Below are 13,681 nucleotides of genomic sequence, written 5' to 3'. Positions count from 1 at the left end.
TGCAGGGACAGGAACTGTAAAGTCTCTTACCTCTCTCTGCAAGATCAGCAATGAGGTAAGCACTAGAGTAAGTTGTTGTCTTGCATGTCTGGCATGCAGGGTTCTTCAGGCATTGTTCACATGTGACACTGTTGGTACAGGTGTACCAACTTTTCTCTGAGACTGACTGCTTCAGTGTCTTGAGTCTGAGGGTACAGTACACGAGTAAAGCGTTCTTGCTATTTTGTAGCACATGGGCAAGTTCTTAGAAAATTAGTGTTGTTTACTGCAACCTGTTTGCTAGAAACAGATAATTCATATTGACAGAAATGCCTGTTTTATTCTGAAAGGTGAATAGAGGTCTGTTGTCTTAATCCAGAAGAGAGAACACAACTGAATCATGACTGTAAGCTAGAAAGCATGCAAAAGAAACTAGCATGTGCTACTTGAACCCACATGTTGATTTCTTTGCCAAGGAGGTAGTATAGGTATATTTTATTGATACAATGCCTCAATGTCCAGCTGGAAAACAGTAACGAGTGGTGTCCCTCAGGGACTGGTGTTGGGACCAGTCTTGTTTAAGTCTTGTTGCCAGCTTTGTTGGCAACATGGAGAGTGGGATTGAGTGTGCTCTCAGCAAGTTTGCCAATGACACCAAGCTGTGAGGTTTGGTTGATAATGCTGGAGGGAAGGAATGCCATCCAGAGGGACCCTGACATGCTTGTGAGGTGGGCAGATGCCAGCCTCATGAAATTTAACCATGCCAAGTGCAAGGTCCTACACCTGGGTCAGAACAATCCCAGGCACAGCTACAGCTTGGGCAGAGAAGAGATTCAGAGCAGCCCTGCGGAGAAGGACTTGGGGGGTGTTGGTCGATGAGAAACCTAACATGAGCCGGCTGCAGTGTGCGCTCGCAGTCCAGAAAGTGATCCTGGGCTGCATCAAAAGGAGCATGACCAGCGGGTTGAAGGAGGTGATCCTGCCCCTCTACTCTGCTCTCGTGAGACCTCACTTGGAGTATTGTGTGCAGTTCTGGTGTCCTCAACATAAAAAGGACATGGAACTGTTGGAACAAGTCCAGAGGAGGGCCACGAGGATGATCAGGGGACTGGAGCACCTCCTGTATGAAGATAGGCTGAGGAAGTTGGGGCTGTTCAGCCTGGAGAAGAGAAGCTGCTTGGAGACCTCATAGCAGCCTTCCAGTATCTGAAGGGGGCCTATAAGGATGCTGGGAAGGGACTGTAGTGACAGGACAAAGGGTAATGGGTTAAAACTTAAACAAGGGAAGTTTAAATTGAATATAAGGAAGAAGATCTTTACTGTAAGGGTGGTGAGGCACTGGAATGGGTTGCCCAAGGAAGTTGTGAACGTGGTGTTCAAGGCCAGGTTGGACAGAGCCTTGGGTGATATGGTTTAGTGTGAGGTGTCCCTGCCCATGGCAGGGAGGCTGGAACTGGATGATCTTGAGGTCCTTTCCAGCCCTAACTATTCTATGATTTTCCTTGTTTTCTAAGCAAGGAAGTCTTTACCTTGCCTTGCCTGCTTTGAGCACTGTTACATCGCTGGTGGTGCTGCCAGGTGCTCTTGCAGTAACACTAGCTTGAAATAAATACTTTGACTCATTTGAAAATTAATCACTTGATAAGGCTTCCATGTCTTATTGACTTAAGGATTTTGATTGCACACTCTGAATCTGTACTAGTTTAAAGTCCATTTTGGTGCCAGGTGGGTTTCCAGCCCAGGCTGGCAGGTTCCATGCATCTTTCAGATCAGACACTGTCAAAAGCAGACCCCTTGGAAGTAGGGTCTAAACCTAAGGAAGTAATCCATAGTATGCAACACAAACTAGCACGCTGATTTTTGAAGTTGCTGACAGTTTAGGGTGCAGTTCATGCTACTTAATCCAATCTAACTGAACTGCCACTGAAAGAAATGGTCCTGCTCCATTTCATGTCTTTTCTGATCCACTTCCTCACTACAGATCTAATGTAGCCAGGGCAAATCAAGCCAGTTTATTAACTCTACAAAAACAGATGTAGTGGTAGAGTTCCTAAGAGGAATTATTATATGCCTTTGGATGTTGAGACTACCTTAGGTTAGGACTTTCTGATTATCTGGTGAGATGTTGTTTTGTTAAGGTACTTTGCTTCTTTCCTTTGAATCTTAGTTGGCAGTAACAATCTTTTCTGTATCTTCTTGTTACCCGTGGAAAGAAACACAGTAATAATACCATAAGCAACATAATGTGGAGTCACTCTGTGCCACTTTATGGAGATCAAGGTTTAGTTCTACCACTGAATGTCTGAATATTACTGGATGCTTGAGCTCCTAGACCAGATACTAGCTGTTCTATTGCATCCCAGTTTTTCTGTGTCTGGTTTTACCTTAAGATCTCTAGGATCATGAATCAGGTAGGCAAACCTTTGCAGGACTGATATGCCTCCTTCACCTTCCCATGAGCTTTATTTTGTTAGTAAGAAATCTGTGTGTGTAACCTTAATGAAATAGAATGCAAGGCAAGCAGTGGACTCTGTTCTGAAAAGTCAGTCAGTTCCAGGAACAGTTATCACCATTGTTTTAAGCTATACCTTTGGCTTTTGTGTATGTGCTATTATTTTCGTGTGGTATATGAGCTGTCTGGCCCAGGCTTACCAGTTTTTTTGATTGGTCATAGGTAGGAATCTCTGCCATAGGCTTTAGAATGCCTATTATATGTAGAAGACAGTGAAATGAATTTCAAGTGTTGCTAAAGATACACAAAGCTTTATTGATCTTCGTAGTCTTCTGAGACTCTTCATGTTTCAGTCCTGCGTCTGAAAACTTCGGCTTCCCGGCAGTTGATTAAAACTGTAACTTCCATAGTTTACCAGACAACTGAGTATTTATCCGGTTTTGTTATGTACTGGTTGAAGACTGAAGTTTTGGGAAAGACTTATAAAAAGAGCAAACTCACACCAGAATGTTGCATTTTTGGTATTTAGGACTTGAAACCTAGGCTTGTAGCTGGTAGTATTCTTCTGTGATGAATCTTCTGTTGTGTAATCTTTTAACTTGTTAGGATTTTTAATCCTAGTCTTACAGAAAGAATATTCTACATTATTTTGATATAAATAATCTGATAGAGGTTATCTCTCAATCATTTAGTTCTGGCTTGTTTTTTGTTCTGTGTGGTTTTGGTAGGGTTTTGGGTTTTTTTTATGTAGCTGTTGATTTGTTGTGTTTTGAGACAGTAATAAAAGGAATTAAAATCACTTAGAGTTTTTAATGGCATTTTTCTTCTTGTCCATGGGTGGCACAGAATGACCAGCCCAAGGAGCTCAGGTAGCTTGTACCTGGATACTCCAGTTAGGTATGCGTGAGTAAGCCTTAAAGCTGGAATAATTTTCTCAATTATGAGGAAGGGGAATTTCAAAAAGAATGAGACCTTCAGGGAAGCAGCTTAATATTTTCATGTGAAGAAAGATGAGCAAGTTTTTGTCTCTTAAACCAAGAATTACGCTGCCCCTCCTTTGCAGTGTTATCTGAAATCATCTAAAGGGGTCTTCCGGAGAAAATATTCTGTGGTTGTTTGAAAACAAATTAGGTCTTCATACTTAGATGTTTAGTGATTGCTTTCTAGGTGGTTTTGTGAAAGGCTTAATAGACAGTGATATGATCTCAGGACAGGAGTAGTGATTTTTCTTTTAGCACTTGCCCTCTCATGGAGGCTGTATCTGTTCAAGAGAAGAAGTTCTTTTCCCAAGCTACAGTCACTTGCAGAACTGGTCTTTGAGCTGCGTACTCATCTTTGCTTCCACAGCTGTTTCCATTTGCAGACAGGAGGTTGCAGTGTGCTGCCATTATGGTTATGTTGTAGGTACAGGGTTTGTGCTGGCTCATGTTCTTCTCAGACGCTTAACTTTCAGTTTCACTGTTGTTTGTTCCTCATTAAGGAGATTTTTTTTTTTTCTGGGTGGCAGAATAACTTATGAATTACTCATCATATTTTGTACTTCTACCTCACTCATGGGCTGTTTTGTCAGAGTGTTCTGGATGTAGTACTTCAGCATTTCCTTTTTAAAGGCATCCTAACAGGCATCTTGAAAAGCTATGTTAAGCTGTCATGTATTTTTTCTTTTTGATTGCTTTCCCTATGTCCCTGATCTGCCCTTAATTTGAGGGGATCTCAAAAGATCTCTTCCACCACTGAGTACTGTAAGGTTTTGGGGGGCTGGAGGGATTGCTATAAGCCTAGTGACACAAACTGTAAATTCATCTTTTTAAATGGGGGGCAATTTGCACAAAGCTTTATTCTTCTGGTTTGTCCTTCACTTCTGAATTTTTGAAAAATACCAGTCATGCTAAGGAATACCAGTGATGCAAATAAAAGCTGAGTCCTTAGTATGTGTTGCAAAACGTAATTTTTAGCACAAGATTTACATTAATGAAGAATGGGCTGACTGATTTGAATAGTTTAAAGCATACTTCTTTAGTGGAAGTTACCATTCTGTCCCTGGTGCTTTGCAGTAATGAAGAATATATAAATGGAGTTACAAAATCTCCTCTGTTGTGGTTTACCTGCGTTCTTGCCAACCTCATACTCTATTTTCAGAGTTCTTAAGTTACGATCTTATCTGTGATAACAGTTACATAGTTGTAGAAACTCTGTTAGTACTGGAATTTGGCAGTTTGGTACTGTATCGTGTGAAACATTTTGAACTGATTTCTAGTGCTGCTGAGCTTTTCTGACTTACAGGCTGTTTAACTGTAGTATTTTTCTATTAATGTTTGGATCAAGTAATCTTGTCAGCCTCTCTAGAATTCAGTGTAATTGAGATTTTCTTTTAAATGCAGTTGCTGAGATAATGAGTAGTATTTTAGGTCATTGCTGGATCTGAACTTTTTGAAAGTGGAGTGCAATACCTCCTACAGAGCATCCATGAAATTACCTTTTTGGCAGAAGTGGTGGTGAGATATTCTAATAATGAAGATTAAAATCCCCTCTTCTTTACTAGGTATTCTTCCAAATACGAAGTTTTCAGATGTGTGTAGCAGCATCACACGGTGGCACGGTTTTTAACCATAACCTTTTTAGGTTATGTTTGTTTTAACTACCATAGATTAAATATACAGCTCAAGGTGCATGCCCCTTCTGAGGACATAAGAACTTCTTGCTTTCTTGAGCAAATTAATTCTGGTGCTGTCCAATATTCTTGTTTCTATATATCCAAAATAGTAACCTTTCTCCACTTGGTTAGTTTGGGGATTGCTTTGCACTGGCTCCTGAGATATGAATTTGATTCTTTCATCCTGGTAGGGTTTTTTTCACAGCTTTGTGGCCAGGAGGGTTATATGATTGTTTTCCAACAGTGCTCATTGTGGGAAGATACTGACTGTCCAGTGAAGTTTAGTGGAATTTTGCAATTCTATGCCCCCAAAAAACAGCAACACCCAACCCCCCCCCAAAAAAATAAAAAAATCCACACAAAACCAACCAACCAAAACCCCCAAATGCCACAACTAAACCTCTGTTTATTATTTTATACATAGTGAACACTTTCTGGAAAACCATGTATTAGTTATCTTTGTTCCAGAAGTGACAGACTTCATTGAAAGTTAAAAATGACAGTGCTTTCCTATCAACCTTTTTTAATCCTTTATAATAGTTGCCTAATTCCTTTGGCTAACTGTGGGATTTTAATACAGGTGTTTTTTCTCTTTCCTTCTCAGATTTCTGAAGTTGAGAGAGCTTTACTCAGATCACTGATCAGTGATCTTTCAACAGAAACTGTTGTAGGAGAGTGAAGCAGAATGGTCTTCCCTAGTTTAGACTCTGTAAAGTTTAGAAATTACTTTTACCATGACAATTTGGATAGCTTTCAGTAATGACTGATCTGGGAATTTTGCTGGAACATAAAAAGTCAAGTTTTGCTAGTTACTTGAAATAGAAAAATAAAAACTAATGAACAAGAATCTTCTGAAAGATGTTGCTGATTGCTCTGACCTCATATAAAATTTGTTTTGCTTTTCAGATTTTGGCTCACTCTTTGATCTGGAACATGACTTGCCAGATGAACTGATCAGCTCCACAGAACTGGGACTCACCAATGGTGGTGACATTAATCAGCTGCAGACCAGCCTTGGCCTGGCACAAGATGCTGCCTCTAAACACAAGCAGCTGTCTGAACTTTTACGGGCTGGTAGCTCCCCAAATCTCAATATGGGGGTAGGTGGCCCTGGCCAAAGCATGGCGAGTCAAACCCAACAAAATAGTCCTGGAATGGGAATGTTAAACAGCATGGTGAAAAGCCCCATGGCACAGGCTGGGTTGACTTCTCCCAGTATGGCGATGGGTGCAAGTGGACCAAACCAGGGTCCTTCAGCCCAATCCACAGCAGGAATGATGCCGACAGTAAACAGTCCAGTTAACCAGCCTGGCATGGGAATGAACACAGGGATGAATGCTGGCATGAATCCTGGGATGTTGGCAGCAGGCAACGGACAGGGAATGATGCAGGGGCAAGTCATGAACGGTTCAATTGGAGCAGGCAGAGGTCGACCTAATATGCCATACCCAAACCCAGGAATGGGTAGTCCTGGTAACCTGTTGGCTGAGACACTGCAGCAAGGGTCTCCACAGATGGGAGGACAGGCTGGACTGAGGGGGCCACAGCCTGGAGCTATGAACAAGGTAAGATGAGCTAAACTTGACTTTACTACCTTCCTTGTTGTTGACTTTGGTAAGATTTATTCCTGTGAGGTACGAGTTCTATAGAATAGGACTTTTTTTCTTTTAAGAGTCCTGGTTCATGTGGTAAATAGTTCATATGCTGCTAAAGTAAAATCTGGAACAGTGGTAGAAGGCAAAAATCGAGTCTTTTACAATAAGTAAGACTATTGCTAGATTAAAAAGTCTATTGTAGAAATCTTGTGGCAGTATAGTTTATCAGCAACACTGGGAAGTAACATGGTTATATTTTGTTCTGTTTTATGCATCGTCCACAAATGTACTTTCCCATCTAATGTGACCTGATATTGAGTGTGATGGGAATCCATCAGGACCTTTTAGATATGGTGGTGCTCTTCTCTTTGTGACATTTAATGAAAGTTTGTGTTGTCTGAAATCAGCTGAATGTATATGCTGTAGCAGATGCTGAGAGGCACTTTCAGGTTTGAATAGACTTAGCACACTGTATGTGCTAAGACACATACATTGGCCTTTTAAGAAATAGGTATGTGAGTTAAGGATGGAGAATGAAGGCTTGTGTAAACACCTGAAGACAAATGATGGGTTCTTAAAAGACTGTTAAACCAACTCAGTTCTAGTTTTAAACTTTATAAAGGCTTTGTCTGTAGGAGAGTAAACCAGAAAGCTGGGGTAAAATAATTCTTTTTTTATGCTGGAGAAGGAAATGTCCTTATGGGTTTTAGGCGATGAGAAAAAGCTGTTGTCATGAGTCACTGGGAAGTGAAGAGAAGACCTAGTGGTTTAAGTGACTAAGAGATGTCTGCATTGGATTTTTGTCATGCACAATTAGGTTTTTTAGTGTAGGGAGCCACTTAAGTAAGTATTCTCCAGTTTTCAGTGTTTTGATTGAAAGCCTAGAAAATGCTTCAATGTTTCAGTTCACTTTAGGGGTGGGTATTCTGCTTCTTGGCTAATAAGGGGGCAGTTTTTTCCAGCATGCTTTGCAATACCTGAATAGATCTATATTGGAGTGTCTGAAGTTTGTTTGAAGGACTTGGAATGATAAGTAACATAGTCTTTTAATGTTTTTGAAACGTAAATGAAAATTATGCTATGTATTAATGGTTTTGATACACTTTAATGTAGTAAATTGTCTTGTGAATGCTATTAATTATAAAGTTCTTGAGCTGTTTGCTTAAGCTTAGTGTGCTAATGGTTCTGATAGGTATCTGTATGTATGTGTCTAGTAATGTGTGACCTGGTCATGTTAGATATTTTTGCCTGATAGGAAAGTTGTTGCAAAGCTTCATTGCTACAGTAGCAAATTTGCATGCAGTTTGCTGTGGAAAGAAATATGTAACTACTTAGAAGTATTCTTGTATTGGAATGACATGGTATTTCATTCATTATTCCTTGGCTGTAAAAAAAAAAAAAAAGTACATGTACTTTGATCCTCAGAAAGCTGTATTCAGAGGTCAAAAATTGATGTATTGGGTGAAATGCAACTTCTTAACCCTTACTTACCAGAGCTCTTGAGTTATGCACTGTAATCTCATTTAGCTAGGAGAATTAATAGAAGAACACAAAATCAATCTTTTGGCTGATGTAGCCCGAAGTTAAATTGTCTTCTTTGCTTACTTAAATTCTGAAATGTGCTGTACATCAAAAGTAAGAACGCTTTGTGCCTTTGGGAATATTCAGACCAAAACTTCTGTGTTTTAGTTTGCAGTCCCAGACTGGTTAAAATACTTCAGAGTTCTTTAGTTGTTGATTAAAAAAACCTGGTGACTTTGAGTGTGGTGGGTATAGCCCTTGCACAGGAGTTGAAACTGCCGGATGAGAGAGAACAGTCTGAAATGGAGGCTGAAATTCCAGAATGTCTTCAATTGGTTTGGTTGTTGGCAGGGAGCCTGTGTTTCACTTCATGCACTGGAGTTAGCAAAATCTGACAACAGTCATGTCTGACTGTTTTCTCTCTCCACCCATCTGCTTTTGTGTTTTCCCACCTACAAATCTACAAAAAGTAGATGAAAACAGAGGACCCTCAACAGTTGTTTTCTAAAAGCCTTTTTTTTAATTGGTAATTTTAGTGCTGTGTTGCTGTTAATGTGGGAGTTTGTGTAATAACTTCTGTAGATTTCCTTCCTCACTGCAAAAAATGTGCATTATCCAGGAGCTGTCCTTCAATGGAAGGAAAAAAACCCAGACCAAACACTTTGGTTGTGTTCAGCTTCATCATGTTACCTTGCCATGTCAGCCCCTTTAGGTGATGGGAGGGGGGAAGGGGAGTGTTGCCTCTGGGAGTTCTGTGGCAGTAAAACTGAGGTGTGTTGTCTGTGATGTACTGAGGAATAGCTTAGGTTTCCTGTGCTGTGAACTATTTGGGAGGGAGGGTGTTATACTCCTCTAACAGTAAAGATGAGCTTGTGACAAGTGGCTTGTCAATTTGGAAAGCAAAATTGGTTGCATTTCTGCTTTGTTCTGTGCAATTACTGAGGTGTATTTTTCCTCTCATCCCAAAACATTGGCTAGCAATAGTGGAACACCTGCTTTACGTATTACCCATGTACTTCCAAACTTTTCTAGGTGTATGGCTACTTTTTAGGACTTGAAACCTCTAATGTCAATGTAAATGATTGATTTAGGGTCACCTAAATACATAAATACATAAAATACACCTAAATACATAGAATTGTGCTGTCAAAATGTGCTGCTTACATCCTGTGGCTTAATGCTGTAGCTTTTCGTATGCTGGAAGCAGCCACTGAACATACAAAGAAGCAATTCTGTCTGCATGCCGTCTCTGTGCCAGTTGCATGAGACTGTTGAGGAGCTAATACAAGCTTGAAACTCAGATGGTCATTTAAAAAGAAAATATTCATTTGCATTGTTTTTCTGGTCCGGTTTATGGTCCTCAGTATGGAAATTGATGCTGATATTAGGGACGGGTCATCTTAAAGGAATTGATGTTGTCAGTCATAGTTGTAAACCTTGCTGTGGTGACAGTACCAGCTTAAAAATGCATGTGAAAGTCTAGCCTGAAAGGAGCTGAGAAGTTTGGAAGTGAAAGGAATTGCCATCAGTTTTGCTTTCTTAAATAGCTTTTTGTTTTCTATGTGCTAGGTTGGGATCAAGTTAGGAGGGTGACAGACTTACCTATTACTCTTACAATGAAAGCCTGGAATTTGTTTGTAAAGCCTTGCTTCTTTCAGTGTTTAAGCATTTTGGGGGCTTTTTGTTTCACTAGGTAGCTTTACAACTTGGATTAATTGAAAAGTAAACTACAAATTCAAGATCTGTATTAGATTGAGAAGAAATTCACGTTTCCTGTTTTGAACCATTCTTCATTCGCAATTTTATCTACTTAAGTTTGTTGTTGCACTAGGTTCTGTTGAGAGTGTCCAGTTACAGTCTTTTTGTCCAGCCTCTTATTAGGGGAGGAGAGTATTTTGTGTTGTGCATTTCCGTATTAGCAGTTCTCTATCACAAAGTAACTAAGCGACCTGGCCTTCAGGCCACTGAGCTTTCATCTCCCACTGATTGAAGAAATACTGCCTTACTCAAGTCATGAAATGGATATGAAGGCAGCTCAGATTAGTAAAGAGCATTACTATTACCTCTGGTATGTATTTTACTCGCATGTGAAATTACATGAAATGTTTAGAGTTCCAGTAGTAATTTGTCATTTGTTTTACTGTTGGGGTATATACAGACTTCAATTGTAATCGACACACTTGGTTTTATTGATTTAACCTCTATTAAATAGCATTCAAGGCCAGGTTGGACAGAGCCTTGGGTGATGTGGTCTAGTGTGAGGCATCCCTGCCCATGGCAGGGGAATTGGAGCTGAATGATCTTAAGGTCTTTTCCAACCCAAACCATTCTATGATTCTTAAAAGAATCAATGTCAATATTATACAAAGACAAATGTAATTCTTCAGAATCTCCATAACTTCCTTTAAGTAAAACAATGAAAAATTTCAGAATAAAGTTCTGTTCAAAGCTGCACAGAGACTCAAATTGTAAAATTAGATGATGTTCCATAGTGTTAGCATATTTAAAATCACAGTTTCAGTAGGAGGTCAATGTTCTTGGTTGCCTATTAGCTGTTTGATTCAACAGGTAAGGTTAGTTTTGTGTTCTGGTACTTTGCTTTTTCTTCTTTGAACCAAGGTGAAAAAATGGAAAATTGCTCACTTCATCCAAGTGTAAGGGAGGAGTATTTGTTCGTGAGGGAGAACTAGAGCAGTAAAGACATGGATTTGAATCAAAGTTTCTGGGGTGGTTAGGGGAGTTCTTTGCACAGATTACAGTGAAATAATGCTAGTGTCTTGCAATAGGTATCTTAAAACATTATGCAGTCAGGTGCAAAGAAGAGCAATAACAGTCTTTGGAAAGAATGCAGTGGATACCACTAGCAAAATTTGTTGTTATGCCTAGGTGCAGCAATGCTCTACCAGTCAGTAGAATGGCACTGTGAAGTGATGTACCTTAAATTCTTGATTTTAAACAGCCAGCTGGAATTTACCAGAACTAACTTTCCTGATTTTAACTCACACTTGTGAACATGTTTTATCTGGAAAGATACTAGATGCTATCAGTATGGTCTTAAACTAGTGCATGCACTACAGTTACCCTGAGAGACATACATAGTTGATGCTGCAAATGTTGGATGATTTGAAAAAATGTAACTAATACTAATTCTATTTCTTTACTTCTCCATGCTTACATTTATCTCTGCATATCTTAAAACTGGTCATTGTTCAATACTACTGCTGAAACCTAATTGTCTTTCAAATCCTAGACTGTAAATGAAGCAATTGTTTTTATAGAGAAACAGTAGAATATATTTAATGTGTATGTGAGTAGCTGTAACCGGTACTTCTCTTCAATTTGTACTCAATGGTATTGGAAGTAGAATGGCAATCAAAGTTAGTTATTTGACCCACCAAACTGAAGATGCTTGCGTTTCATGGTACTGGAACAAAACTTCAGGGAATTTCCTCAGCCTTTGTAGCTGCTTTTCTCAGATGGGGGGGAGTGTCTGAACAGCCCTATCTGATGCTGTTTGTGCTTGTGAACTAGGATGTATCCTGAACTTGTGTCGTCTATGCCCTTTCCGTGGTGGGAGGTGCGCCCCTTCCGCCTGGTAATGATAGCCTCTGCTTCTGTTGGAGGCAGGGAAGTCAAGTTGTTTTCCACTGTATGTAGAAGGTATAACCATTTGAGGTTACCTTTGCCATCTGTTACACATGCATTATCATATTTTTGCAGTTTTCCTTGTTGCCTCCTCTTTACTGTGCTGTGGATTTCTGTCTGTTCTTTCTGTGTCTAAGTCTTTTTGTATATGCTGAAAGTAAGTTGAGGCTCTGAGGAGAAGAAAAACAACAGATGGGATGAATAAGAAGAGAAATGGGAAGAGCAGTGGAAGGAGGTAGCCAGGAAGATGTGTGTAGAGGTTGCACTCAGTGACTTGTAGTTATGATTCAGTCATGTATGTTTTTGCATGGTACTGCAGGTGAAGCCTTGTACTTGTCTCATGTAATGGTACTAACATCACATTTCTTTGGCTGGTTTTTCTGCACTTAATTGTTTATCTGCTCCTCACTCCCGATAGATCATGAATGTGATGATGAACTATGTCAGTCTGTTTGTTTCCCACTGATAAAGTTGTACAGGGTTATTTTTATCTTCAGTAGTCATGAGGCCATCCATATCTTCCTGTTTGGTGTTTTCTTTTATCCATATTTCTCAACATATCACAGGAAATGACATGAACGTGTGTTTCTGCTTCTTGTGCCAGGGTCACAAGGCCACCTTGTGCCAGGTGAAGAACCTCACACATGGCCCTTCACTAAGTCTAGAGTTGCATGCAGGTTGTTGGTGTCAGGTTAGTGGGTCTGTGATAGCAAGACTGGGAGGTATTGCCATCAGGTTCAGCTGTGAATCTGGCAGGTGTCAGTTTCACCTGGACCAAGAATGGCTGCTGACTTATTCCAAGAGACCTGGAGACATTTGGGTTTTAACATCTTTCTTAGGTGTTGCTTGAGTCTGTGGCTTTCAGAGTCAGTTTGGCATGTTTGCCCTCCAACCTGGCCTATGCTTCTCTGGTGTTTGCCTCTCTTGTAGACTGAGACAGAGAACTAAGGGTTACCTCTGTCAGGAGCAGCTGAGCTGGGCATGCAGTCTTCTGCTGCTAGGTCCCTGGGTACAGCAGGGTGGAGGAAGTCCCCCTGGTGGAGTGGATGATGGTTCTCAGCCCTTGGGAATGTGGAGCCCTGTATTTCTGCAATGGAGACAAACTTGCTTGAAGGATTGGTTTTATACCCCAGACAGTTCCAGTGGCTCATGCTTAAGAAAATACCAGAACTTTTTGCTGGGTCAACTTGATTAGTACATTTGAAAAAGCCAGCTTCTTCACATAGAGCTTCTGTCCAGCTGTGTGGCAGATACTAAAGTTGATTGGTATGGTTAAAACTCATCCCTGAAATTCATTAGAAAAAGTCTGTTATGAGTGACATGGTAAAGGTGCTTTTGTTCGTTTGTTTTCAAGTCTGGGTTTAGGGTTCTCCCCCTATAGCCAGGACAGAGCTAGCTCTTCAGGCCACAGTTACTCTGAATCCTTTCTTATCAATGTGTGAAGTCCCCACAGTTGTCTGAGTTGAGCATCTTAATTTCTCACCGTGCCACCAGGGTGTGAAAATGCGCCTTGAGCCTTCAATTCTGAACTATTTGGTTAGGGTTTTTTTTCAAGGCTGATAGCAGTGGAAGTTGCAGAAGTTATGAGAGCAGTGTTAGTGATGGCCAACATAGTCTTTACTTTAGCGTACTCTCAGGTGTCAGCTAACTTTGAGAGCTGTCTGTGATTGCTAATGAACTTGAAAACTTTGTGTAGAAATTTCTGGGTTTGGGGATGTACCTGCTTTCAAAACCCTTTCTGGAGCCAAAGGGATCCAGGCTATCTTACAGGAAAACAGACCTTGTCATAAGGAAATGAATTTCCACGGTTAGTCCTTAATTAAATCTGACCAGCTG

The 13,681-nt window shown here is 40.3% G+C and overlaps 1 protein-coding gene across 1 annotated transcript in view; it reads left to right on the top strand.

Annotated features, from left to right (window-relative positions):
* The window catches only part of EP300 (E1A binding protein p300), a 63,388-nt gene that overhangs the window by 11,184 nt on the left and 38,523 nt on the right, over nt 1-13,681 (top strand). The window contains exon 2 of the mRNA XM_065677448.1: nt 5,991-6,649. Coding sequence (XP_065533520.1) covers nt 5,991-6,649 — 659 coding nt within the window. The remainder of the gene's footprint in view (nt 1-5,990; nt 6,650-13,681) is intronic.

Source organism: Lathamus discolor, chromosome 1 (genome assembly GCF_037157495.1).
Source record: "Lathamus discolor isolate bLatDis1 chromosome 1, bLatDis1.hap1, whole genome shotgun sequence".
NCBI classification, from domain to species: Eukaryota; Metazoa; Chordata; class Aves; order Psittaciformes; family Psittacidae; genus Lathamus; species Lathamus discolor.
This window is presented reverse-complemented; position numbering and strand designations above follow the sequence as displayed.